The 26581-nt window shown below is 38.0% G+C and overlaps 1 protein-coding gene across 21 annotated transcripts in view; it reads right to left on the bottom strand.

Annotated features, from left to right (window-relative positions):
- Positions 1 to 26581, bottom strand: part of LOC108384619 (acetyl-CoA acetyltransferase, mitochondrial-like) — a 186636-nt gene that overhangs the window by 115106 nt on the left and 44949 nt on the right. For 7 of the 21 annotated variants that reach the window (XR_012132520.1, XR_012132521.1, XR_012132535.1 and 4 more), the window contains one exon: positions 18520 to 18618. The exons of 9 other annotated variants lie outside the window; for them this stretch is intronic. Coding sequence is in view for 1 of the 12 variants with exons in the window: in XM_073239341.1 (XP_073095442.1) it covers positions 18520 to 18618; positions 18852 to 18947 (195 nt within the window). In the remaining 11 variants the exon portion in view is untranslated. Of the gene's footprint in view, positions 1 to 9599; positions 16637 to 18132; positions 18211 to 18519; positions 18619 to 18851; positions 18948 to 26581 lie in introns of those variants that run through there. 5 more of the 21 variants (XR_012132528.1, XR_012132531.1, XR_012132524.1 and 2 more) reach the window with 3 other exon arrangements.

Genomic DNA, 26581 nt, shown 5'->3' with positions numbered 1-26581 from the left:
AAGAAATAATGGCTGAGAATTTCCCAAACCTGGGGAAAGATTTGGAGAGCCACATTCATGAAGCTTATAGGTAATCCCCAAATTTCAATCAAAAATGATCTTTTCTATGGCACAGCATAATAAAATCTAATGTGAAAGATAAACAGAATTTTAAAAGTCACAGAGAGTAAACAGATCTCACATATGGGAACCCCCTACCTGTTTTCAGTGGATTTTTCAGCAGAGACCTTTTAGGTCAGGAGTGAATGGGATGATATGTTCAAAGTGCTGAAAGAAAGTAAGTACCAACTGAGAACACATTTCCCAGCAAAGCAGTCCTTCATAAATGAATGTGAGATAAAGATTTTCCTAAGCAAATGAAACCTGAGGGAGTTTATCAACACTAGACGTGCCTTACAAGGGATGCTGAAAGGAGTTCTTAAGGATGAAATGAAAGGGCACTAGTAACATGGTAACATACGGAAATATTCAACACACTGGTAAAAGGTAAATATATAGTCAGATTCAAAGTACTCTAATACTGTACTTTGGTGTGGTAACCATTTTAATCTAGTGTAGCAGTTGAAAGACAAATGTACTAATACTTATAGTACAATAATTTAATAGATACACAATACAGAAAGTAAAGTGTGACATCAGAAACATAAAATATGGTGGTTGTGGGAATAAAAGGGTAGAATTTTTCTATGAGATAGGAGGTAGGTTGTTATCAGCTTAAAAGAAGACTGTTGCATATGTAAGATGTTCCAAGTAAGCCATAAACAAAAACCTACAGAAGATACACACAAAGAGAAGGGATTCAAACCATATCAACATGGAAAATCATAAATTCACAAAAGAAGACAGCAAGACAGGAAGAAACAAAAAAGAGTTACCAAGCAGCCAGAAACCATAAACAAGATAGTGAAAGTCTTTAGTCCTTACCTATCAATAATTACTTACATGTAATAGATTAAATGCTCCAATGAAGGTGTAGAGTGGCTGAGTGAATAAACAAAACAGACTTAACTATATGCTCCTACAAGAAACTCACTTCAACTTTAATGACATAATGTAGGTTCAAAGTGAAGGCACAGAAAAACATTCCATGCAAATAGAAACCAAAAGAAGCAGAGATAGCTACACTTACATTAGATAAAATAGGCTTGAAGTAAAAAAAATAGGCTTGAAGTAAAAAACTAGAAACAAATAAGGCCATTATATAATGATAAAGGGAAGAGTAATTGTAAATATATATGCACCCAGTATCAGATCACCTAAATATATTAAGCAAATACTAAGAGATCTGACGAGTGATAGACAACAGTACAGTAATACTAGAGGACTTCAGTATCTGACTTTCTTCAATGGACAGATCATCCAGACAGAAAAGCAATAAGGAAACATTGGACTTAAGTGATACTTCAGACTGAATGGACCTAACAGACATATACAGAACATTCCATCCACATCAACAGAATATATATTCTTCTCAAGTGCACATGGGACGTTGTCCAGGAATAGATCATATGTTAGGTCACAAAATAAGTCTTTTAACAAATTGAAGAAGTTGAAAATCATACCAAACATCTTTTGAGGCCACAGTTGTAGAAATCACAAGAGGAAAACTGGAAAATTCACAAATATGTGAAAATGAAACAACATGCTTCTGAACAATCAATCAAAGATGAAAGTGAGAAATCCAAAAATATATTGAAAAAAAGAGAAAATCAAGACACAACATACCAAACTATGGGATGCAGCAAAAGCAGTCCTGAGAGGGGAATTTATAGCAATAAACACCTATATGTAGAAAAAACAAAGATCACAAATAAACAACCTAACTTTACACATAGAAAACTAGAAAAAGAAAAACTTAAGCCCAAAGTTAGCAAAAGGAAGAAGATAACAGAGATAAGACCAGAAATAAAAGAAATTGAGGATGAAAAAACAAAAGAAAAGATCAATGAAACTAAGAGTTGGTTTTTAGAAACAAACAAAATTGACAAACCTTTTAGCTAGACTTACCAAGAAAAAAGAGGACTCAAAATTATAAATGAAAGAGGAGACGTTACAACTGATATCACAGAAATACAAAAGATCATACTACTGTAAATAATTATAGGCCAACAAATTGGACAACCTAGTCGAAATGGATGAATTTTTAGAAATATACTACCTACCATGTCTGAATCATGAGGAAATAGAAAATCTGAACATACCAATAACAAGTAAGGAAAATCCCAACAAAGAAAAGACAGGTATTTTACCTCCTGGGTTAGATTTATTCCTGGGTATTTTGTTCTTTTTGATGCAGTTGTAAATGGGTTTGTTTTCTTAATTTCTCCTTCAGCTACTTTGTTGTTTGTATATAGAAATGCAATAACTTCTATATATTGTTTGTATTCTGAAACTTTGTTGGACTCATATATTAATTCTGCTAGTTTTGTGGTGCTGTCTTTAGGACTAACTATATATATTATTTGTCTGCAAATAGTGACAATTTGATATTTATTATTAAAGGTCTTTCCCATTTTATTGTTAATATTCACCAGTTTTTCCGAATGAATATAATTTTATTTTTCTCACTACATTCATTTCTCTGCTCCTTATTGTAGGAAAAATAATAAAGTTTTTGAAACAAAATGTGATAATCACTTTTATATTTACCCCAAGTAGAATTATATTAAAGATTCCATATTATATTAGCTGGACACATTATTAAAGCCTCATGCCAACTAGTGCAGTTACTATCTATCAGCATAGAATGATGTTACAGAACCACTGGCTAGTCTCTATGCTACACTTCTATCCCAACTTATATTATGATTGAGGAATTTTTGTGCCTCTGTTGCCCTCACTCTCCCCACCTACCCACTGCTATGCCTCTACTATGGTAACCACCATTCACTTCTCAGTGTGAGTATACTGCTCTTTTGTTCATTTTGTATTGTTTTGTTTTTTATATCCCACAAATAAATGAAATCATATGGCATTTGTATTTCTCTGCCTGGCTTAATTCACTGATCATAATACCTTCTATGGCCATCCATGTTGTCACAAATGGCCAAACTTCTTTTTTTAATGGCTAAATAATATTCCACTGTGTATATGTGCCACTCTTATTCATCTATTGATAGACACTTAGGTTGCTTCCATATCTTCATTATTGTAAATAATGTGACAATAAACACAGAGGTGCATATATCTTTTCAAATAAGGGATTTTGTGTTTTGGGGGCTAATTCCTAGAAGTGAAATTAATGGGTCATATGGTATTTCTATTTTTAGTCTTCTGAGGAACCTCTGTACTGCTTTCCATAGTGGCTGCAGCAATTGGCATTCCCAACTACAATGTAGGAGGGTTCTGTTTTTTCCACATCCTTGCCAACATGTTATTTTTTGTCATTTGGATAGTGGTCATTCTAACTGGTGTGAGGTAATAACTCATTGTGGTTTTGATTTGCATTTCCCTGATGACTAATGATGTAGAGTAGAGCATATTTTCAGGTGCCTGTTTGGCCATATGTATTTCTTCTGTGGAAAAATGTCTGTTGAGGTCCTCTGCCCATTTCTTAATCTGGTTGTTTTTATGGTGTTGAGGCTTATGAGTTGTTTATATATTTTGGATGTTAAACCCTTATCAAGTAAACTGTTTATGAATGTTTTCCCATACTGTAGGTTACCTTTTTGTTCTGCTGATGGTGTCCTTTGCTGTACAGAATCTTTTTAGTTGATGTAGTACTACTTGTTCATTTTTTATTTTGTTTCCCTTGCCTGAGGAGATGCGTTCAGGAAAAAACTGCTTGTGCTTATGTTGAAGAGATTTTTTAATATGTTTTATGAAAAAATTGGAGTTTTATGGTTTCATGTCTTACATTTAGGACTTTAATCCATTTTGAGTTTGTTTGTGTATGGGGTTAGACAATAATCCAGTTTCAATCTCTTGCATGTAGGTGTACAGTTTTCCCAACAGCAGTTATTGAAGAGTCTGTCTTTTCCCCATGATATATTCACGACTTCTTTATTGTATATTAATTAACCATATATCCACGCATTTATATCTGGGCCTTCTATTCTGTTCCATTGGTCTTTGGGTGTGTTTTTGTGCTAGTACCATATTGTTTTGATTACTGTAGGTTTGTAATATACCCTGAAGTCAGGGACCATAATAGCCCCAACTTTGTTCTTCTTTCTTAGGATTGCTTTGGCTACTTGGGGTCTTTTGTGGTTCCATATGGATTTTAGGATTGTCTACTCTGGTTCATTGAAAAAAGATGTTAGTATTTTCATAGGGGTTGCATGAATCTATAAAATCCTTTGGGCAGGATGACCATTTTGACAATATTAATTCTTCCTATCCATTAGCATGGGATAGATTTCCATTTATTTGTGTCTTCTTTAATTTCTCTCATGAATGTCCTATAGTTTTTCAGAGTACAGGTCTTTCATCTCTTTGATTAGGTTTATTCCTAGGTATTTTATTCTTTCTGATTCAATTGTAAATGGAATTGTTTTCTTGATTTCTCTTTCTGTTAGTTTGCTGTTAGTATTTAGGAACTCAGCAATGTATTAATTATCCTGCAACTTTGCTGAATCCAGTTATTAGTTCTAATAGTCTTTTGGTGGAGTCTTTAGGGTTTTTCTATGATAGTATCATATCATCTGCAAATAGTAACAGTTTAACTTCTTCCTTACCAATTTGGATGCCTTTTATCTCATTATCTTGTGTGCCTGTGGCTAAGACTTCCAGTACCATGTTGAATAAAAGTAGTGAGAGTGGGTGTCCCTGTCTTATTCCTGATCTTAGTAGAGAAGCTTTCAGCTTTTCACCATTGAGTATGATGTTAGCTGTGGGTTTCTCATATATGGCCTTTGTTATGTTGAGGTATGTTCCCCTGTGCCCATTTTGTTGATGGTTTTTATCATAAATGGATGTTGAATTTTGTCAAGTGATTTTTCAGCATCTGTTGTGGTCATGTGGTTTTTATCCTTTTATTAATAGTGTATCACATTGATTTACAAATATTGTACCATCCTTGTATCACTGGAATAAATCCCATGTGGTTGTGATGGATGACTTTTGATGTGTTTTTAAATTTGGTTTGCTAATATTTTGTTGAGGATTTTTGCATCTGATATCATCGGGGATATTGTCTATAATTTTCTTTTTTTGTAGTGTGTTTGTCTGGTTTTGGTATTAGAGTGATGCTGGCCTCTTGGAATGTGTTTGTAATTATTCCCTCCTCCTGTTCTTTTTGGGGTAATTTAAGAAGAATGGGTATTAGCTCTCTAAATGTTTGGTAGAATTCATCTGCAAAAGCATGTGGTCCAGGACTTTTGTTTGTTGGGAGCTTTTGATAACCAATTCAATATCATTACTGGTAATTTCTGTTTCTTCTGGGTCAGTCTTGCAAGGTTGTGCTTTCCTAGGAATTTGTCCATTTCTTCTAGTTTATCCAATATATTGGCATGTAATTTTTCATAAAATTCTCTAATAAAATCTTTGTATTGCTGTGTTGTCAGTTATAATAATTCCTTTTTCTTCTCTAGTTTTATTTGTGTCCCCTTATCTTTTTTTCTTGATAAATCTGGATAGGAATTTATCTGTTTATCTTGTCAAAGAACCAGCTGTTGGTTTCATTGATTATTTTTTCCCTATTTTATTTATTTCAGCTCTTCTTCTTTATTAGGTTCCCTCCTTCTACTAAGTTTGGGTTCATTTGTTCTTTTCTGGTTTCTTTAGTTGTGAGTTTAGACTGTTTATTTGGGATTGTTCTTGTTTCTTGAGGTAGGCATGTATTGCTATGTACCTCCTAGATCTGCTTTTGTGGTATTCCACATATTTTGGACTATTTTATTTTCATTTTCATTTATCTATGTGTATTGCTTGATTTCTTCTTTGATTTGTTCATTGACCCACTGATTATGTAGAAGCATGTTGTTTAGCCTCCATGTATTTGTGGATTCTTTTGTTTTCTTTGTGTAATTTGTTTCTAGTTTCATACTATTGTGGTTTGAGAAGCTGCTTGATAACAATTTCAATCTTTTTTAATTTATTGAGGCTTTTTTTGTGGCCTAGTATGTTATCAGTTATTGAGAAGTTTTCATGTGCAATTGAGAAAAATGTGTATCCTGCTGCTTTTGTGTTGAATGTTCTGAAGATACCTGTTAAGTCCATCTGATCTAAGGTATTATTCAGTACCTCTGTTTCCTTATTTATTTTCTGTCTGGATGATCTATTGATTGATGTAAGTGGTGTGTTAAAGTCCCCAATATAATTGAGTTGCAGTCTGTTTCTCCCTTTAGTTCTGTTAGTATTTGGTTTACATATTTAGGTGCTCCTATGTTGGGTGCATAGATATTTATGATTATATTCTCTTGTTGCACTGACCCCTTTATCATTATGTAATGTCCTTTGCTGTCTCTTGTTACTTTTTTTGGTTTGTAGCCTGTTTTGTCTGATACAAGTACTGCTATTCACTCCTGCTTTTTTTCTCCCTATTATTTGCATGACGTATCTTTTTCCATCCCTTCACTTTTAGTCTGTGTATGTCTTTGGGTCTGAAATGAGTCCCTTGTAGGTAGCCTATAGATGGGTCTTACTTCTTTATCCATTCTGCCACTCTGTCTTTTGACTGGTGCATTAAGTCCATTTACATTTAAGGTGATTATTGATAGGGTTCTACTTAATGCCATTTTATTAATGTTTCCTGGTTGCTTTTGTAGTTACTCCTGTTCCTTTCTTCCTTTCTTAAACTCTTGTTATTTGATTGTTTTCTTTATTGCTATTATTGGATTTCTTCTTTTAAATTTTTTTGTGTATCTGTTATAGGCTTTAGGTTTATGGTTACTATAAGGTTCATAGATAGTTTCCTAAATATATAGTCTCTATTAAGTTAATGGTCACTTTATTTCAAACACAGTCCAAAAGCACTTCTTTTTTATTCTTCCTCCTCCATATTGTATGTATTAGATGTCATAATCTGCATTTTTAGTGTATCTGTTGACATATTTTGTGTATAATTAGTTTTACTACTTTTTAAAAATTTCATACTTGCTTAGTAAGTGATTGGTCTACTACCTTTAATATGAGTGTATTTTCACTGATGAAAAATACTTAGGCTTAGGAACATTTCCTTTTGTAGTGTACTTCTACAGAAGTACCTTTAGTGTATCCTGTAAGTCCAGTTTAGTGGTGGTGAATTCTTTTAACTTTTGTTTATCTGGAAACTTTTAATTTCTCCTTCCGTTCTGAATGATAACCTTGCTGGGTAGAAGATTCCTGGTTGTAGGTTCTTTCATTTCAATGCATTAAATATTTCATACCACTCCCTTCTGGCCTGTAAAGTTTCTGCTGAGAAATCTGCTGATAGCCTCATGGGGTTTTCCTTATAGGTAACTTGCCTCTCTCTTGCTGCTTTTAAGATTCTTCTTTGTCTTTAATCTTTGCCATTTTAATTACTATGTGTCTTGGTTTCGTCTTCCTGTGGTTCCTTTTGTTAGTGGTTCCCTGCACTTCCAAGACCATGCTGTCTATTTCCTTCCCTGGTTGGGGGTATTTTCAGCAATTATTTCTTCAAAGAAATTTTCTCCTCCTCTTTCTCTCTCTTTTGGTATCCCATTATGTGAACATTGTTCCATGTGGAGTTGTCATATGGTGTTCTTAGCATCCTCTCATTTTTAGAAATTCTTTTTTCTCTCTGTTCCTCAGCTTTGATGTTTTCCTTTTCTCAATTTCCTTCTCATTGTCTCCTCTTCTTGCAGCAATCTATTATTCATTCCCTCCATTGTGTTTTTCATTTCAGTTACTGTATTCTTCAGCTCGGGTCACTCTTTCTCATGTTGTCTATGTCTTTGTTGATGTTTTCACTGAGGTCATCTATTCTGTAGGTCAGTGAGCATATTTATGACTTAACTTGAAGTCTTCATGAAGAAGATTGGTAATTTATGTTTCATTTAGCCCTCTTTTGGGTGCCTTATCATGTTCTTTTGTTTGGAACATATTCCTCTGCTTCCTCATTTTGTCTGGGTCTCTGTTTTTTCTTTTGTATTGGATAGATGAGCTCTGCCTCCTGGTCTACTAGAAAGTAATGGCTTTATGAAGAAAGAATCCTGTGGTGCCCAGAAGCTCAAGACATTTTACTCTCCAGTGACTGCTTCTCCTTTGTGGTGGAGCCACAGTTGCTGTTGTGGGACTGTGGGCAGGGCTGCTTTTCTGCCGGCAGTGGCTGATCTCTGTCAGCAGAGGGTGACAGCTCCCTCTGTGAACTTTGTGAGGTGTGCAGTGGAGCTTCTGCAAGGAAGCAATGGTGGCACTTCTGGGCTAATGAGGTGTGCAGGGACAGGGCACAGGGGAGTGTGACCTGGGGCTGGGCCACCGATGAAGAGAAAGGAGCTTTTGGAACTGGCTTCCACAGGCACCTCCCCAGCTGGGCTGAGTGGGTTTGGAAAACCTCCCTGGAATGTCAGGTAGCAAAGTCTGACACTGCTGGGCCTAGCCAGTTGAGCAGGCATATGTGCAGGGAAGCTCTTTAAGGCTGAGCTGCCAGTAATTGGACTGGCTCCTGCAAGTGCCCTGCCAGTTGGGCTGAGGGAGGACCAGGGAAGTGCCGTCCACCTGTCATTTCACCTCCAAGAGAGCTCTGTCCAGCCCCCGCCTCTCTGGCAACCTTTCCACTGCTGGTAAATCTTTCAAACTGCCACCTCTGGTTGGGTCTCAGAAGGACCGGTAGAGCGTGCCTGTCCTCCACAAGTAGCAGGGGTCTCATCCTCCCACAATGTTCTAACTCTCCCTGGTGTCCAGTTCCATTAATCACCAAAGCCCAGTGCAGTGTGGACTCATGTTCCCAGAACAGATCTCTAGGCCCAGGTGTGAGGGATTCCTGAGTGCTTATCTGCCCCTGCTGGGTTCCTCTCCCTCCAGCTTGTGGACTGGGATGGAGGAATGGCGTGGGTCCCAATTGATTGCAGCTGTGCCACTTTACCCTTCTCTATGTGGGCTTCTCTTCTTCACCAGGTGTAGATGATCTGTTCTGTAGTGTTCAGGTCGTTTTCAGGGTTAGTTGTATTTGCTGTAGTTGCTTCCTTGGTGTGTATGTGGGAGAAGGTTACAGTCTTGCCTTCCTATTCTGCCATCTTTTTCTTCCTCAGTCCTTGACAATTTTATATTGGCATATGGTTTAGTTGTGTGTTTTCATGAAGAGATCACAAATGTTCAATACCCTATTTCTTCTTTTATTAGTTGAAAATCGTTAGTCTATGATAGAAGTTGGCAAACTTTTTCTGTGATAGGCCAAATAGTAAATATTTTCAGCTTTCTGTTGCAATGGCCAGCTCTGCTAATGTGGCACAACAGCAGCCATAGGTGACATATAAATAAAGTATTAGCTATATTCCAATAAAACTCTACTTAGAAAAACAAAAAACAAACAAAAAAAAGAAAAACAGGTGGCTGACCTTATTTGGTCTGTGGGCCATGGTTTATCAGTCCTACCCTAGGATATCTAAATGTGCATATTTTCATGGCAGGTATCTTTGAATTTGTGTACCTTCCTTATTAAGCAGTTATCCTGACAATGGGTTAAAAGGTCCTGGGAGAAGATAATCAGTCAGGAATAGTTAACATACCAAGATCCCATTTATTTTTTTATTAAGTTAACAAATGGTAATTGAATACATTCAATATGTGAGGTGTTCTACTGGGGATACACTGGCACATTAGGAAGACATGATCCTTGCCTTTAAGGAGCTGTAGGCTAGGGAGGAAAAAGAAGCATTCAGTACATAATTATGAGAAATGGAATTCAATAATTATGGATGTGCAAATTACTGTGAAAGACAAGTGGAAAGTCTTTTGAGAGCAACAGCAGAGTGTCCTAACCTAAACTGAGAAGATGAAATATTTGGGTTGGATTGCAAATGTGATACTACCTCCAGTCAGTGTTCATTCCTACCCTGTTCCATTACATTTACTTAATTTTTATGGTGCATCCTTCTTTTTTTGTAATTGTGAAATTTGGATTATGTTCACTTTCTTACCAGTTATATTTTACCACTAAATTTTTAATAGCATCTCTTTATTATTACTAGGTTAGAAAGTCATCTCATGCCAAGTATAAACTTTATTATATTTTTGTATGGTTGACTCTTGAACAATATGGTTTTGAACTGCACAGGATCACTTATATGTGGGTTTTGTTTTTCAAGAAATGTGTTGGAAAAACATTTTCTGGTTTACTTTATTGTAAGAATACAGTATATATACTACATATCACATAAAAATGTGTTAGTGGACTTTATTTTACTGGTAAGGCTTCTTCTGGTCAACAGTAGGCTGTCAGTAGTTAAGTTTTTGTTGAGTCAAAGGTTATATGCAGATTGTTTATTACAGTGGGTGTTGGCACCCCTCCCTAACTCTTGTGTTGTTCAACTGTATTTGGATAGGAGAATTATGGTGTTTCTTTTTAATCCTTCCTGTATTTTTCAGGCTTCTTTCCTGAATATTATTGTATAATTAATAAAAAAGGGGAACAACAAAAAATATCCAAACAAAGAATATGAGCATCTATTATACTGGAAATTTGTATCGTAGAGTATGGATGACAGTCTACTTATTATGATTTCTAGAAGATAATAAGTATATAGTAACTTCTTTTTGGAAGTTTCTTCCTTTGAAATCATAGAACTAAAGCTATTTGGTTCCAGAAGGGACTTGATTAACTATGCTTGGCTTTCCACATTTTCCTGGTGAGGAAATTAAGACTCTTAAGAGAATTAAGTGGCTTATGCAAGGCTAGGTAACTTTTCCAAGTTCCCACAGCTAAAGAGTTGCAAAAGCCAGTACCAGAAGCCTCAACTTTAAACTCCTAGTCTAGCTTTTTTTCATTAAATCAGTACTGCCTTTCAAATGACTCAGCTTAATAGTTGTTGACTGTTCTCTAAATTTAATTGTCTTTGTAAAATTTCCATGTGTCATTTATTGGTATTTAGGAATAACCAGTGTATGTGTTGCTCTTTCTTAAAATACCTCTATTGACTCCAACATCCTTTAAATGTGACCTCCTCCATTTGAAATCTAAGACGTCAGTGTTTCCTTGGCAACATAAACTTAGGCACATCTTCATGAGATCTATATACATCTTTCCTTATTAATTTATTAATTTTGTTAGCACTGTGGGCATTAATTTTATCCTTTTTGTACTGATAATGCATTAAAAATGGACTAGAGGGGAAGGAAATTGGAAGGTACAAGAGAACAATAGGAAGGGAGAGAAAGACTCAAAGTTATTAAGGTTTTACCTTAAATTTTAAGAAAATAAGGTGATATTATTGTCTAATAAAATATGCTTGTGTTTCTATTGATAGTTGTATTTTTTTTCTGAATTTGTGACATTCAAGGCATGATACATTTTCTAGTGGAAATAATTTTTAAAATACAAGTTACATATATTTCCTTAACATACAGTAGAACCTAAATCCTTTATTTTATTTTTGGTAAACTGTAATTGTAATAACAACTTGTAAGATATTAAATGACACACCTTTCTTAAACGCATTATTAGAAGAAAGTATGGAATGTTGAAATTTCCAACTCATTGCAGCATCCTTTGGTTGATTCATTTCTCATGGTAGTCATTCCTATTCTCATAGACTTACATTGATAGGAGGTGAAAATAGCTTTGGAAAAGGCTAATCCAAAAGTGAAATCATGGATATTTTCCTGTAACATCTAAAGAAAACTTGAAATTTGGGTGTTATCATCCCAAGCAGAAGCCTTATACCCATAAAACAATAACTCTTCTTCCCACCCTCGTATCTTCCTTAGACCCTCGTAATCTGTATTCTATTTTTTTTCCTATGAAGTTGCATTTTCTTGGTACCTCATGTAAGTGGAATCATGTAGTACTTGTTCTTTTGCATCTGACTTATTTCACTTAGCATAATGCCAAGGTCTGTTCATGTTATAAGATGTGTCAGATTTTCATTCCTTATTAAACCTGAATAACATTCCTCTGTATGTATATATCACTTAAAAAAATCCATTTGTGGAGATCTGGATTGTTTTCTCCTTTTAGCTTTTATGAGTAAAATGCTGCTTTGAACATTGGTGTACAAGCATCTTTTTGAGTCCTTGCTTTTAGTTTTTCTGGTTGTACATCTAGATGTGGAATTGCTGGATCATATAGTCAGAGTATGGTTGACCTTCTGAGGAACCACCCAACTGTTTTCCACAACAGCGACACCATCTTATATTCCCACCAGCAATACACAAGGGTTCTTCTAATTCTCCACATTCTCACCAGTACTTATTATTATTATTGTTTAATAACAACTGTCCTAATGAGTGTGAAGTGGTATCTCATTGTGGCCACGTCTTAGTTCTTGACCATGACGAGATTTTATGAGAACTGTAGGTGGTTCTCTTGGATTTTGACCTATGTTTAAATTGTTGGTAATTGGGTATACTCATTTAGTATGTTAATTATCCTTTTTTCTTTTTTAAGAAAAGGAGTCCAAACTTGTATGAAATTTATGTTCATTAGTCAATTCATCTTTTTCCAATGAATTTGAAGGCTTGGAGTTTGAAGGATAGTTTCTCAGTCATGATAAAAACTTTGATTAAACACTGTCATAAAACTTGAAATGCTTTTGTAAGCATTGGACTAATCTGTTTTTCTGTTGATAATCCCTGTGTAATAATGCAATACCAATTAAATAGATTTGTTGCAAACCATTTTTTCTATGTAGTGATGCTAAAAAGGGTTTCAGTTTTCAGTTTTCATGGAGTTTTCCTGAGTATCTGATTTTTTATAAGATGAAAGTTTGTTATAATTCACATTTTTTTTTACTGAAGCATCAAAATGAGAAAACAAATTAGCTTTCATGGTTAGAGGCATTTAACATTTTTGTATACTTAGTATTAATTCACTAATATCTTCAGTGTCCAGCCCTGAATTTGGAAACTATTCGCCTGATTAAACAGACTCAGAGTAATAATTCAACTTAACTCCCCAATTCATGTGGATGGTCGTTACCATTAATGAATACAAAAGAACTTTCCTTGCTGTAATAATCTACTCATAATCCCCGTGGAACAGGGTTCCCCAGCCTTGGCACCATTCACTAAAGGACTGCTGAATAAAAAAGTCAAGTTAGAGCTGTGATGGCAATATGAAATCCTAACAGAGAGAAACACAGAGGTGAAAGAGGCTTCCCTGAAAGAATAATGATAAACACGAGATGTGTATGAATAGGAAGAGTCAGTGAGATAGAGGCATGAGAAATACCCACTTTTCATCTACAGTGTTTAAGATGAGGTTTTCTTAATTTTGTGATTCAGCACCAGTAAATTCTCTCTTTTCCTAGGGCATAATAATATGTGTGTATTTTTTTTCTTCCATGAAGGTTTCTTTCACTTATGAAAAAGTGACTAATTTTTGTGTCATAAAAACTTACATCTCTAATTAGGTTAGTTTTAGTTCTCAGATGTTTTGTGAGGAACAAAGATAAGTCAGAAATTAACTTAAGGATTTAAATCATCTGAAAGTGGGTAATTTGTTATGTTGCCTCATAAGATTTTAATATGGTTTAATGGAATTCCATTGGTTTTTCTTGTTCTTTTTTAAACAGGTTTTGTTAGTAGCTAAAATTACGAGCCATTTGGGATATTAGTTTAGTTGCTGACTTCGTAGCATTGCAGTGGTACATGATTTAACAGGAGAGCAATTTTTAGAAACAGAGTTTGTCAGCTGAGTTGCTATAATAGGATGTATTTCATCTGAGATTTTTCTCTCAACTGAAACTTAATAGTTATTTAATCACCAGTAGGCAGAGCTTCAAAAGACTGTTAACTTTTTTGTATACTTATCTGGTAGTTATATGAATAGCTGAAACCTGAGTATATTTCTAGTCATTTTGTAAAGCTAATACTTAGAAATTAGTGTCCTTTTCAATAAACTAGGTGATGATGATGCTGATCCTTTATTTGTAGAAGAGCTAGGTAATATGGTACTTCACTTACTATAAAATGTATGAAGTGAAGAACAAAACCACAGCTGGGTTACGTTGCTGACTACAGCGTTTGCTCTCTTTGTCTTTGCCAGGTGGCATTAGTTTCACTTTGAAAAATAATTCCGTTAATCTTTGAGTTTAAATAATCCTCTAAATTAACTTTAAAAATGTATAGAATTAATTCCTTACTTTCTTCCTGTAATAAATTAGTGTATGTTGACATCATAGTAATGCCGTATATGAATGGTAATTTGTAGTACAAGAAACAAAATTTTAAAGTTACTTGTAGCTAGGATGTCATTGTAGACCAGAGAATAAGGCAAGCATATGAATCCTTTTTTCCATTGTATGTCATGGTTTTAAAAGACATTTTGCATCTCTTTTTTTGATGCTAATAAAATGTTTATAGATTGTAGGCTAGCTTTTCTATTTTTACTCTGAATTTAACAATTATTTATTGATTACCTGGAGAAGTTTTCTGTGGAGCCCTATTTTTATATTATATGTAATTCTGATGTACTTGTTATCCAGTGTTAGACCAGAAGTATAATAAAAGCAGCAAATTAGAAGTGGTGAAAGAGACTACCACAAGAAGAAATGCTTACAGCAATGAGAACTAACAGCTAACAATATAGAGAGCGAAGATTTAGATGGAAAATGGAGAGAAATAACTAAAAAAATCATGGATGTCTTGGTTGATGTAGCTAGCTTAGAAGCAACTAGCCTTCAGAGGGCCCTTCCTGAAGTGTGACACATTTAATAATTGTCCCATATAACCAGGAAAAGATTAAATTAAGTTTTATATGTTAAGTTTTAAAGGCTTAAACCTTTTAAAGGAAAGGTTATAGTACTGTTTGGGAACATGTCCTTTCCAAATGACTACGGTAAGAAGAGTTTTTATACTTAAATGGTAAACCCTTAGCTACTGGAGATTTGACTGTTCCCAAAGACTTATTCTACCAGTTTACAATAATGGTTGTATTCTAACCATCAACCATAACTTGACATCTGCCATTATTATCAGTTATTAGTCATTGTATAATAAATCCTGACTACTACTCTGCCCTCGACAATTTATTCAGCAGGTTTAGCTTTGACTGTAATGGAAGGGGATATGTATTTTGAAGGAATATTTAAGCTAGAAGAATCTTTAGCATGCCTAAGTACTTGAATTCTGATTTGAAGAGTTGTTGCCAAGGGAAGGAAAGGTGAATGAGAAAGAAGAGGGAGAGGTTACGAGTAGCATATCTCAGCAGACTGCAGTTAGTCTTATTTGGGATGTTTGAGGAGGGCTTAGTGTATGGATGGCAGGATTAAACATGAGTACATGTGCCGTTCCGTTACAGTGGGAGGGGATACGTACAAGCAGTCTTTTTGCTGGATGGTTTATAGGTTTGGTGGTAGTAAGATGACATTCTTATCTGATTTGTTTCCTTTTTGAGGTCATCTACTGAGAGTGAGGGGGGAGTTAGTTGATGGAATGTCCAGGGTTGATAGTGATCTTTTAAATAGCCACTGTGGAAAATGGGAGGCTTTTCTAATTATGTTGAAGAGCCAGTACAGGTTATGAGTTTATGGTAGAACCATTTGCAAAATTTAATGGCAACGAGGTCATAAGACCAGAGAAGGGAGATGATTGACTATATTCAGATAGAGTATATCGAAACAGTATTATTGGATTTGGTCATTAGATAATGGGCTTTAGAGAAAAGGAGTGGTTTTACATTATTATTACAAGAATTTTCAACCATCATATTATAAGCTGACATTTGAAATATCTGAATTTCATATGCTGTTACATACTATTTTTGAACAATAGTTAATGATATTAAAAATAATATTCTTAGAACATTCTTGAAAAAATGTACAAGCAGAGCCCTGGAACTAAAACAGCTTGTTGTTGCTATTTATGGAAGATCAAATCTGTATCAGTCACTTTTCAATTAGAGAAATAGAACTACTAAGAGACATAGAGAAACAGGTTTCTTGCAGGGATTTGACTTTATACAATTGTGGAAGATGGTTAAGCAGCTTTATTGACTGTTATGTTTACATCTGATGTTGAAGCTTTAAGTCCAGAGGGCATACACTTGGGAAGGAAAAATGGGTGTGAAGTGGGAGAGAACATGAGCAAGTTGGAACCCACCAGCATGAGCTAGAGTGCTCCAGGATGGACAGAAACATGTGCCAGTCCTTGCTGCCTCTAACTGTGGTGGTCTGGCAATCCTGTAGACTAGTCCAGGAGCTGACTACACACTCCTGGGCCAGAGGTCGGAGAAGCTCAAAGAGGATGGAAGGAAAGGCGGGCTGGTTGCAGTCTCAGCTGATGCCTTACATTAAAAAGTGACCCAGCTGGTAAGTGACAGTGCATGCAAGCTATAAAACAGCCTCTGCTTCATTTCCACTCTCCGGATCTCCTCTAAGAATCTCTTTTGTTGCCCACCCAAACCAGAAACACACAGAAAAGGAAATACTGGGAAGTATATATCAGACTAGTCAAGTTGACAGAGTGACCACAACCCATGCCTTGTTACTTGGCACATCTCCTCAAACTATATTTAATTTCCAAATAAAGAAAATTACAAAGTTATGCTTCTGCTTAACATGATACAGCTATCCCACATGCAACCAAAAACATGTTAAAGCTTTATGCAGATTATAATACAAAGTTACCATTAATACATTTTATGTTAGATAGGAAGGGGATGAGAGAAGGGAAGAAAATACAAAACTCAGTTAATATTTAAATGTATATTTACCCACACATATTCATATCAACTTATTGAAGGGACAATTTAACTATGACCAAATATTATATACCATATATATTAACACATATATTACTATTAAGCATTAATTTCTGCAACTGTGGTTTTAGCTTGTACTTATAGCTACTTCCTTCACTATCCAGCCCATATTCCTTTGCCCTCGGGAGTACATTAGCTGGTCATGGTTCCTTCTTGCCTGGTGGAGTGGGCCCAAGCCCTCATTCAAAGGTCTAAGCTGTTGATTAGCAGTCTTGCCTTGAGTTGTTGTAGTTTATCATTGACTTTAATCATAGGTCATGAAAATACTAAAAGATGCCCAAGATCTCCTACCTTCAAGATATACTTCCCCTTACTTTCCTTGTGTAGTACCAACCCAGTTTGCCCTTGATGGTCAAAGTCGGGCACTCCAGCCACTCTAGTAACTCCCTTCTTTGCCCTTGGAATGAGGAGCTAGAGCAGCCAGGTGGCAGCTTCAGCTTCACGTTGAGTGAATCATTTTGAGTCCTTGGTGGAAGTATTCCTCCCTTTGGCACTAAGACCTCTAGACCAGTAGGGCCTAAAGTCACAGGGATGAAAAGCAAACATTTTCCTAGTGTATTTAAAGAGGCAATGGTGATATGTGCCACTCCTCTCTTGTTTTCCCGCTAGATCCTCTGACCTGTGAATCCTGGCTGCGGGGGGACAGCATCATGGTTTAGGTGCTGATTTAGAGCACCTGTACTTCATCCTGGAGGGTGTTCCCTCAGACCCACAAGATGTCACCTAGTCAGCACTGCTAATTAAAGTCTTTAAAACACAGTTTACTGTTCTATGCAGCCAGCTGCCTCAGGCTGATGGGGAGGGGGATCATGGTGTGTTAAGTGGGGACGGACCATTGCCTAGTGGTTGTCATTCCGTGGTGCATGCAGTGAGTGTGGGTCTGTGAATTTGACCTGCATGGGTCCACTGCCGCATTTACTTGCTATGAAATTAGTTCCTTGGTTAAAAGGTGTGTCATACCATGATGATTTAAGTCTATAGATGGTAGTTTTGGCAGAAGCTTGCACACGGAAGAGATCCGTCAAGACCTTACTGCTGAGCTTTAGCCTGGTGTGTTTATGCCCGGATAGGCTGGAATTCACCAGAAAGGGTTAAGACACGTGTTCTCTGATTTCAGCCCGTAACTATGTTTATGGTTGTCTCGACCCCACTCTCCTCAGCTGAAAGAAGAAAGTCTGGGATCTGATAAACCATGAGTCTAGGTCTAGTCTAACACCACGGCATGTTTGCTGAGCAGCCTGTCTTGCCTGACTGAGGTAAAGACAAGATCTAAATCAAATCAGCAAGGCCAATGGAAAGCCTACACAATTTAACAAATGAACCCAAATACTCACCAATTCAGGGCTCAAACAATGGCCTGGTTCCCAGGGTCAGCACCTTTATCTTCATTTCAGATGAAAATCCTTCTTATTCTAGCATATACAAATTTTATGATGTTTTAAATCACCCAGAATCTTAGGGAAAGGTTCCAAGTAAAGAGTCATCCAAAGACTAAAACATCTTGGCCAAAAACTACTTTTTAAAGCAGGACACCTAAGGTATCATTTTGACCTCTTTGTCAAAGGGAATTCACAAATCCAGACCCACTCCTGAGTATCTGAAACACAGCAACTGTACTTACGAGAAAGAATCTCACTTCTAAAGCATGACTATAATTGGATTTTACTGTCTTTTAACACCGCAAATTACTGTAGTTATAAAATGGAACAGGTGCTTCATACCTGATGTCCACACATAAGGCTCTGAGAGGCCATCATAATGGCTTTCATTCCTGAGGCACAAACTTTGTTCAGTGGTGCATGGAGTAGAAATATGTAAGCCTAAAAACCAATGCAAATAAGTCATACTTCAAAAAAATTCTTCAAACACAACTGTTGAATTAAAATTAATAAAACAGAGCATATTAACCTATAATCTGCAACACTCCTTCTGCCAATATGTCTATAAATGTTAGATTGCATTATACATTTAATTTTTTATTTAAGCTGAAATAGCCTCCACATTGCCATGTCAAACATTATAAGTATAAAAGCAAAAAATGTATTCCTGGTACCTGCGCCCAACACTGCCTGCCTTGTAGGGGCTTGTCCCTCACCTCCTTGTAGAACATTGCCCATGTACACTTCTTTCACTTCTTCTTTGGCAATCCCTTTTTTAAAAAATCAAAAAGGCATGTCCACATTTTATTCAATTTACTAATTAGTGATTACCTAATAAGGTCCATGACTATATAAGAGGAATGGTTTCTTTTTATTGTTATCATTAATCTACAATTACATGAAGAACATTATGTTTACTAGGCTCCCCCCTTCACCAAGTCCCCCCCAACAAACCCCATTAGTCACTGTCCATCAGCGTAGTAAGATGCTATAGAATCACTACTTGTCTTCTCTGTGTTGCACAGCCCTCCCCATGCCTTCCCCCAACATTATACATGCTAATCATAATGCCCCCTTTCTTTTTCCCCCAACTTATCCCTCCCTTCCTACTCATCCTCCCCAGTCCCTTTCCCTTTGGTAACTGTTAGTCCTTTCTTGGGTTCTGTGATTCTGCTGCCGGTTTGTTTCTTCAGTTTTTCTTTCCTCTTATACTCCACAGATGAATGAAATCATTTGGTCCTTGTCTTTCTCTGCCTGGGTTATTTCACTGAGCATAATACCCTCTAGCTCCATCCATGTTGTTGCAAATGGTAGGATTTGTTTTCTTTTTATGGCTGAATAATATTCCATTATGTATATGTACCACATCTTCTTCATTCATCTACTGATGGACACTTAGGTTGCTTCCAAAGTGTTGCTTCCATTTCTTGTTTATTGTAAATAGTGCTGCGATAAACAGGGTGCAGATGTCTTTTTCAAACCGGGCTCCTCTGCCCATTTTTTAATTGGATTATTTGCATCTCACATTCCTCAGAAGGGGGGTGCCTATGACATTCCTTGGCAAGCCTGCATTCCGTGCCCCCTGGCCCTGAGACACGCTCTAACTTCCAACCCCTGGGAGCCCAGGTTTCCATAGAGTGGCCTGCCCACTCTCCATCCCTCCTTCGTCTCCTTCCAGGGCTCCATGTCCCCTCACCCTGGGGCCCCCGGAGGGGTCTCAATGCCTGTGGAGCTCCCAACCCCACCCCACATACAGCAATGTCATGATTCACTAATACCATACCCTTGCATTTGATCAGCCCCAACCACAGACATGGCAGGGGAAGCCCCAGCTGCAACCTGCTGGCTCCTGGAAGCATGTATTTCAGAATTTCTAGACCCTGCTCAGTTCCAGGAATCTGACCACTTTCCTCTTTCCATTGTGGTTAAGTTCCTCAAACCTACACTTATGGAGCTGCCCCTCCAGCTTCTACGGTAGTTGTCTTAGTCTGTTCAGGCTGCTGTAACAGCATATCTCGTGACTCGGTGGCTCGCAAATAACAGGAATCTTTTTCCTCACAGTGTGAAGTTTGAGAGTCCAAGATCAAGGTGCTTGCAGATCTGCTGTCTGGTTAGAGGCTGCTTCCTGCTTCCCACACAGCACCTCCTGGCTTTATCTCCTCCTTCCATGCATGCTTGCCTGTGGGTTCCCAGATGAAGTCAACATCTGCTTCCGGCAGGCAGGACTCCAAAACCTTGGAGCCTCCTTGCTGGGGGTGAAGCTGCCATGGCTGGCATGGGTTTCAAGGCAAAGGTACAAGTGGGCCCAGGTCTTCACCTGAGTACCCAGGGCTGTGCAGCTGCCCTGGTCCCCATGTCTGTCCAGTGGAGGTAATCTGTGCTGCTGGCTCCAGGCCCTTCCCCTGTGGGTCTCTCTCCTAGGCTCCTGGCCACACCAGTGGGAGGTTAATGTGGCAGAGACAGGGCAGATGTGAACGTCTGTGTCCCTGCAATTAGGTAATATGGTCCCTCCATCTCTGACCTGTATGTGTTGTCTTATTTTTGGTATCAGTCACTTCTATGATGCCTGGGTTCTGGTTTGGGGAGTCGAAGAATGAATTTATAAACCAAGGTAGGAGAACCAGGAAGAGGCTTTTATTGAGAGATACAGGGAGAGGACAGAGCTCCTGGCTCATGCCAGGAGAGGACTAGAGAGCCCATTAGTGGGTGTTGTCTAGGGGTTTTATAGGCAGCTGAGGATTTTGGGGAACCGGGTAAAGGCTTAGGGGTATGGACTTGTTAACTGCTCCTAGAATATTTAGAGTTAACTTAAACTTCCTGCTCTGATTTCTCCCCAAGATACCAGAGTCTTGGTCTGGGAGCATATCAAACAAGGCCTCCTGCCCAGCCCTCAAGGTGGGCTGAGGTATTGTTTGTGAGAGAGTAAGTTAAGAACCTTACTTCTTAACTTCCTGGGTGTTAAAATGCAATCTTATCTTCAAGGTGGAATCCTTCCTGCCTTTTACTATATGTTGTTTATGGCTGGGCCTGCATGCTAAATTCTTTGCCCAGGTTGCAAATCACCTCATCGGGTCTGAAGGAGGAAAAACAGCAAGCACATAGGCCTGGGACTTTTATTACACATGATTACAAATGATTAACATAATAAAAACATGTGCTACTCTTCTTTATCTGGGGAGTTTTAACTGATCTCACTGAAGGATGACTCTAGAGCTTAATATTCAACACAGAGTTTGGTAGGGGGTCTTCTTGCATGTAGTTACATTGCTCTGACTGCAGATATCCTGCCTTGCTTTTTCCAGAGGCCCTCACCCTCCTCTGACTACACCCACGGTCCCAGTCTCATCTACAAACAGCCTTGGTTTTGGTTAGGCAGGAAAATAGATATGAGCAGAGTGGAAAGAGAAAAAGGCCATAAAGTCCACTAAGAAGACCCACAATTAATCAATTAAAGCTAAAAAAGCCAGGAGCAATTTGGCCTGAAATGTTTGAATATTACCCAGATAAAGGAGGGTACCCTCAGCATAGCCCATGTCTTTATTGTGTTTATCATTCAGGCCCAGCTTATTTTTTAACTTTACCTATATGCTGTTTTTTCTCCTTCTGGCCCTAATTAAGTAGTTTGGTAACCTAGGCAACTAATTTAGCATGCGGTCCCAGCCATAATCAACACAGTAAAAGGCAGGAAGAGTTAAGTAATATTCTTAACTTACTCTTTGGCAAACAGACAATAATTCGGCCCACCTTGGGGGCTGGGCAGACAGTCTGTTTGATATGCTCCCAGACCAAGACACCGGTATCCTGGGGAGAAATTAGAACTAACAACACAAGGGACTTCTGATCTAAGGTATTCAAAGACCACTTAACAAGTCTGCACCCCCTGCCCTTAGTCACAGTCCTAAAGAATCCTTAAAAGGGGGAACCCCCAACCTTTCAGGGCATTCCTCTCTCTGGGGTCGCCTGCACTCTCTAGGTGCGTATCCTTTTAATCTTTTCCCAGCTTTCAGGGGTGCCTCTTCTCTAGAGCAGCCAACATTCCCCTTTATTCAAGTGTGCTCTTTTGCCTTAAATAAACTTCTCACTTAAATGCATTGTGTCTGTGCCTTTCCAGTAGTGCTTTATTACTTCGCTTTGTCATTCTAATCCTCCGAATTCTGGCTTTAACCTTCACTCTATCCTATCTCAGACAAGTAAGGAGGGACTGCTGAGAGCTCAGACCTGGCTTGCAAATTACCATCTCCTGGGTGACCGGGGGCTGCAGCTCACAGTCATGCTCTTCAGTAACCTGCCTGTAAGTCTCCCACCTAGGGACTCAGTTCCCACGCCGGGCAGAGCCAAGCAGACGCTGGGTGCCAGGTGACCCTGGCTTAAGGACTCAGCAGGGGTCGTGCCCCATGCTGAGTAGCTGTTCAATAAACTCCCTTTATTCCATTCTGTCATTCCCTAACACTCTTGCTTTAATGAATTCCTTCCTCACCTTGTCCTCTGACTTCCCTGTCACCAAACCAGATTCTCCCTGACAGTTTCCTTTATTTGGGAATGGTATTTAAAACTTACATGTGGGACTTACATGTGCTCAGAGGACACCACAGGAAATCTATCAAGTCTCCAACCTATGCATACACTTTTTAAGTAGGAAGATTTCTATGTTGAGCTTTCTGTATACATAGTAAGATAAAGAAGAGTTTATACTAATGTCTCCAACCAGATCTATTATCACATGGATATCGTCACATACTCTCCTGGCTTATCTGTAACTGTTAGAGGCTGAAGCAGTTTCAGATATAAAATAGGACACAAAGCTCTCTGTAAAGTTAGCCCCAGACCCTAGTCAGGTACCAACTTCAGAGAAACTAAAGGAAAAGATATAAATCCCATGAGAAACAGGATGTTCAACTAACTCCACACTATTTTTGCTTCTGTACATTGCTTTGTTAGAGACCAGCAGTATCACCCGTTTCCCAAAACAGGATGCTTAAGCCCCCCCAACATTAAACAAGGAATATAGCTTGCTGAATTTAGGCGAAGGTGGAAAAGTTGCAAAAACTAAGCAGTATGCGGTAAAAATGCTTAAAAGGATGTTGTAACAGGGGCTCGGGGCTGTACTTGGAGCCCTTGCTCCTTGGCAGGCACTGGCTGGCTAAAATAAAGGCTCCCTTTTTATAATCTACTTTTCTGTGAGGACCTGTTTCCTTACTCCTGCTCTGGCGTGCCGGATCTAAGACCCACAACATAACCTCCCATTGCAATACTGAGAAATCAGGCTCCCACCATCCATAATTTATTTAATTCATTGATTGCTTTGTTCCAGATTACAGATACAATAGTTTTGTTAGGGTCCGGGTTTCCGAGGCTTCTCCAGAGAACAAACTACACAGGCATAGAGATGTAAATTCAAGCAAAGTCTTTATTCAGCCAGCTAGCTGGGGTCCAATGTCAGCCCTAGCGGTCTCAACAAGGACCCCGAGCACTCAAAGCCAAGGGTTTATATAGCATTTTCAAAACACTTAACTCATAGTAATTTTCCACAGCTGCACATTATTCTTGCAAGACATACATCCTGGGGTTAGGCAGGAGCAAGATAAGACCACTCCTCAATTGTCAGGGAGGTTCTGCACGATAAGCTTGGTATGTAGGATTAGCTGACCAAGGTTAGCTGACTAAAGGCCACAGCTGCCCACCATCTGGTGTTCATGATTAGCTTGTTTTTCAAGGCCTTACCCAGTTCCAGTTTTTCTTTCTAAGTCACATACTCAGAAAATGGCTTCTAGGCTTTTAAGATGGCTATGCTTATGCTAACCTATTTCTATTCTTACAGTTTCAGCACAAAAGTCTCTCACGAACATGACAAAACACCCATTTCAGCTTTAGGACTCGTCAGTGTTTTCAGGAACTGGAGGTGAAGATGAAATATACATTAGGTCATCTGAGTGACTAAATGTGTTATTTCTTATGACTCGTTATACCACAACTGTACCTTTCTATGTAAGTGGCTGAAACCCAGTAATAAAAGACAGATAAACATGAGAAAACAAATTTAGTATTATGCATCTCTCTGGTTTATATGGGAGATTCTCAGTAAAATTTACTAAATTCCCCAAATGACCCAAACCATCACCATAAGTGCCACCTTCATCTAAAAACAGAGGAAAGGTGTTGGGTGAGGGGCAGGCTAGTTAAGGGAGGTTTTCAGGCAAAGCACCGTAAAGAGGGTTCGGTTGTTTTAAGATCTAAGTTTTTGCCTTTGCCTGTGCTAAGAGTTTCTAGATTTAGTCATTCCCATCTTCATGTTTCAGAGGGGCAGACACCCTGTCATTTCATGCAAAGGTCAATTTCTAGTGGGTTTTCAGAGCTTCTCTTGTGCTTGCAGTTTCTTAAACCACCGTAGAATAATCACTAACAAAGATGCATATTGTGGGGTGGCAAAATAGGCGTCTCTTCAGATCCTTAACTGTGGAGAAGTTGCAGGACATTTGGCTCCATTATAGTCTGAATTTCCAAAATTTAGTGGTTCCCTGTATGGAACCTGGAACCCAAGAGGTGACTTGCAAATCAGAGAGAAGATGGACTAGTCCACAAATAGCAAAGGGTGGTGCTGGGAGCTTTTACTCTATATGGGAAGCCATGAAATAAATCCCTGGCATAAGCCATGTTCATTAATTAATTACAGATGATTCAGAGACTTCACTGTGAGAGGCAAATCTTTAAAAGGCATTTTAAGATGAAATGTGTTACACCTTAATGGGGAAGAATTTCTTGAATCAGAAACAAAACAGCACATGTCCTGAAAGACTGTTAAACTGACAAATCAACTAAATATTAAAATCAAGAATGTTCAATGTAATGTACTGATGCCAGGGTTCTTGTTTGTGGAGCTGAAGAATGAGCTTCACAAACAGTCAAGGTAGGAGAGCAAGGTACAGGCTTTTATTTAGAGATAACAGTGAAAGGACAGACAGAGCTCCCGGCTCACGCCAGGAGGGGACAAGAGAGTCCGTAGTGGTGCGTTGTCTAGGGGGTTTTACAGGCAGCTGAAGATTTTTCTAGAACATGAAAAAACTTAGGGGTGTGGACTTAAGTGGTCCCTCAATATTTAGAATTAACAACACAAGTAAACTTCCTCTGATAATTTCTCTCTGAGATACCAGCATCTTGGTCTGGGAGCATATGAAACAAGGCCACCTGCTCAGCCCCCAAGGTGGGCCGAGTATTGTTTGCTAAAGAGTAAGTTAAGAATTTCTAATGTCTTAACTTCTTGGGTATTAAAATGCAATCTTACCTTTAAGGTGGAATCCTTCCTGCCTTTTACTGTGTTGTTTATGCCTGGGCTTACTTGCTAAATTAGTTGCCCAGTTTGCAAAATCACTTCATCAGATTTGAAGGAGAAAAGACAGCACATAGGCCTGGGCCTTTTAGTATGCTAAAGAGAACCTTACACATGATTATAAATGGTTAGCATAATAAAACATGTGCTACTCTTCTTTATCTTGGGAACATTAACTGATTTCACTGAAGAATGATTCTAGAGCTCAATGTTTTTTTTTTTTTTTTTTTTTCCTCTCATACTTTTAATATTTTCCTAGAACCACCTTCATATCGTGAGTGGACCTCTCTGGATGCTCTTCCAAGCAAAAGCTAAAAGCCTCATTTTAATTCTCCTCTCATTGCACTTTTTTTTTTTTTTTTTTTTTTTTTTTTTTTTGAGAGGGCATCTCTCATATTTATTGATCAAATGGTTGTTAACAACAATAAAATTCAGTATAGGGGGGTCAATGCTCAATGTACAATCATTAATCCATCTCAAGCCTAATTCTCGTCAGTCTCCAATCTTCTGAAGCATAACGAACAAGTTCTTACATGGTGAACGAATTCTTACAGAGTGAATAAATTCTTACATGGTGAACAGTACAAGGGCATTCATCACAGAAACTTTCGGTTTTGATCATGCAATATGACCTATAAACCATCAGGTCAAATATGAATATTCATTTGATTTTTGTACTTGATTTATATGTTGATCCCACATTTCTCCTATTATTATTATTATTTTTATTTTTAATAAAATGCTGAAGTGGTAGGTAGATGCAAGATAAAGGTAGAAAACATAGTTTAGTGCTGTAAGAAGGCAAATGTAGATGATCAGATGATCAGGTGTGTGCCTATGGACTAAGTATTAATCCAGGCTAGACAAGGGCAGCAAGACATCCACGGATGCAGAAGATTTCTCTCAAAGCAGGGGGGGTGAGGTTCTGAGCCTCACCTCTGTTGATCCCCAAATTCTCACCTGATGGCCCCCCTGCGACTGTGCCTGTCTTAGGTTGTTCCTCCCTTGAGGAATCTTACCCGTCTCTGGCTAACCAGTCATCTTCCGGGGCCATACAGGGAAATGTAAAGTTGGTAAGTG

The sequence above is a fragment of the Manis javanica genome, chromosome 6, assembly GCF_040802235.1.
Source record: "Manis javanica isolate MJ-LG chromosome 6, MJ_LKY, whole genome shotgun sequence".
Taxonomy (NCBI): Eukaryota; Metazoa; Chordata; class Mammalia; order Pholidota; family Manidae; genus Manis; species Manis javanica.
Note: the sequence above shows the minus strand (reverse complement) of the source record. Positions and strands in the feature narration are given on the sequence as shown.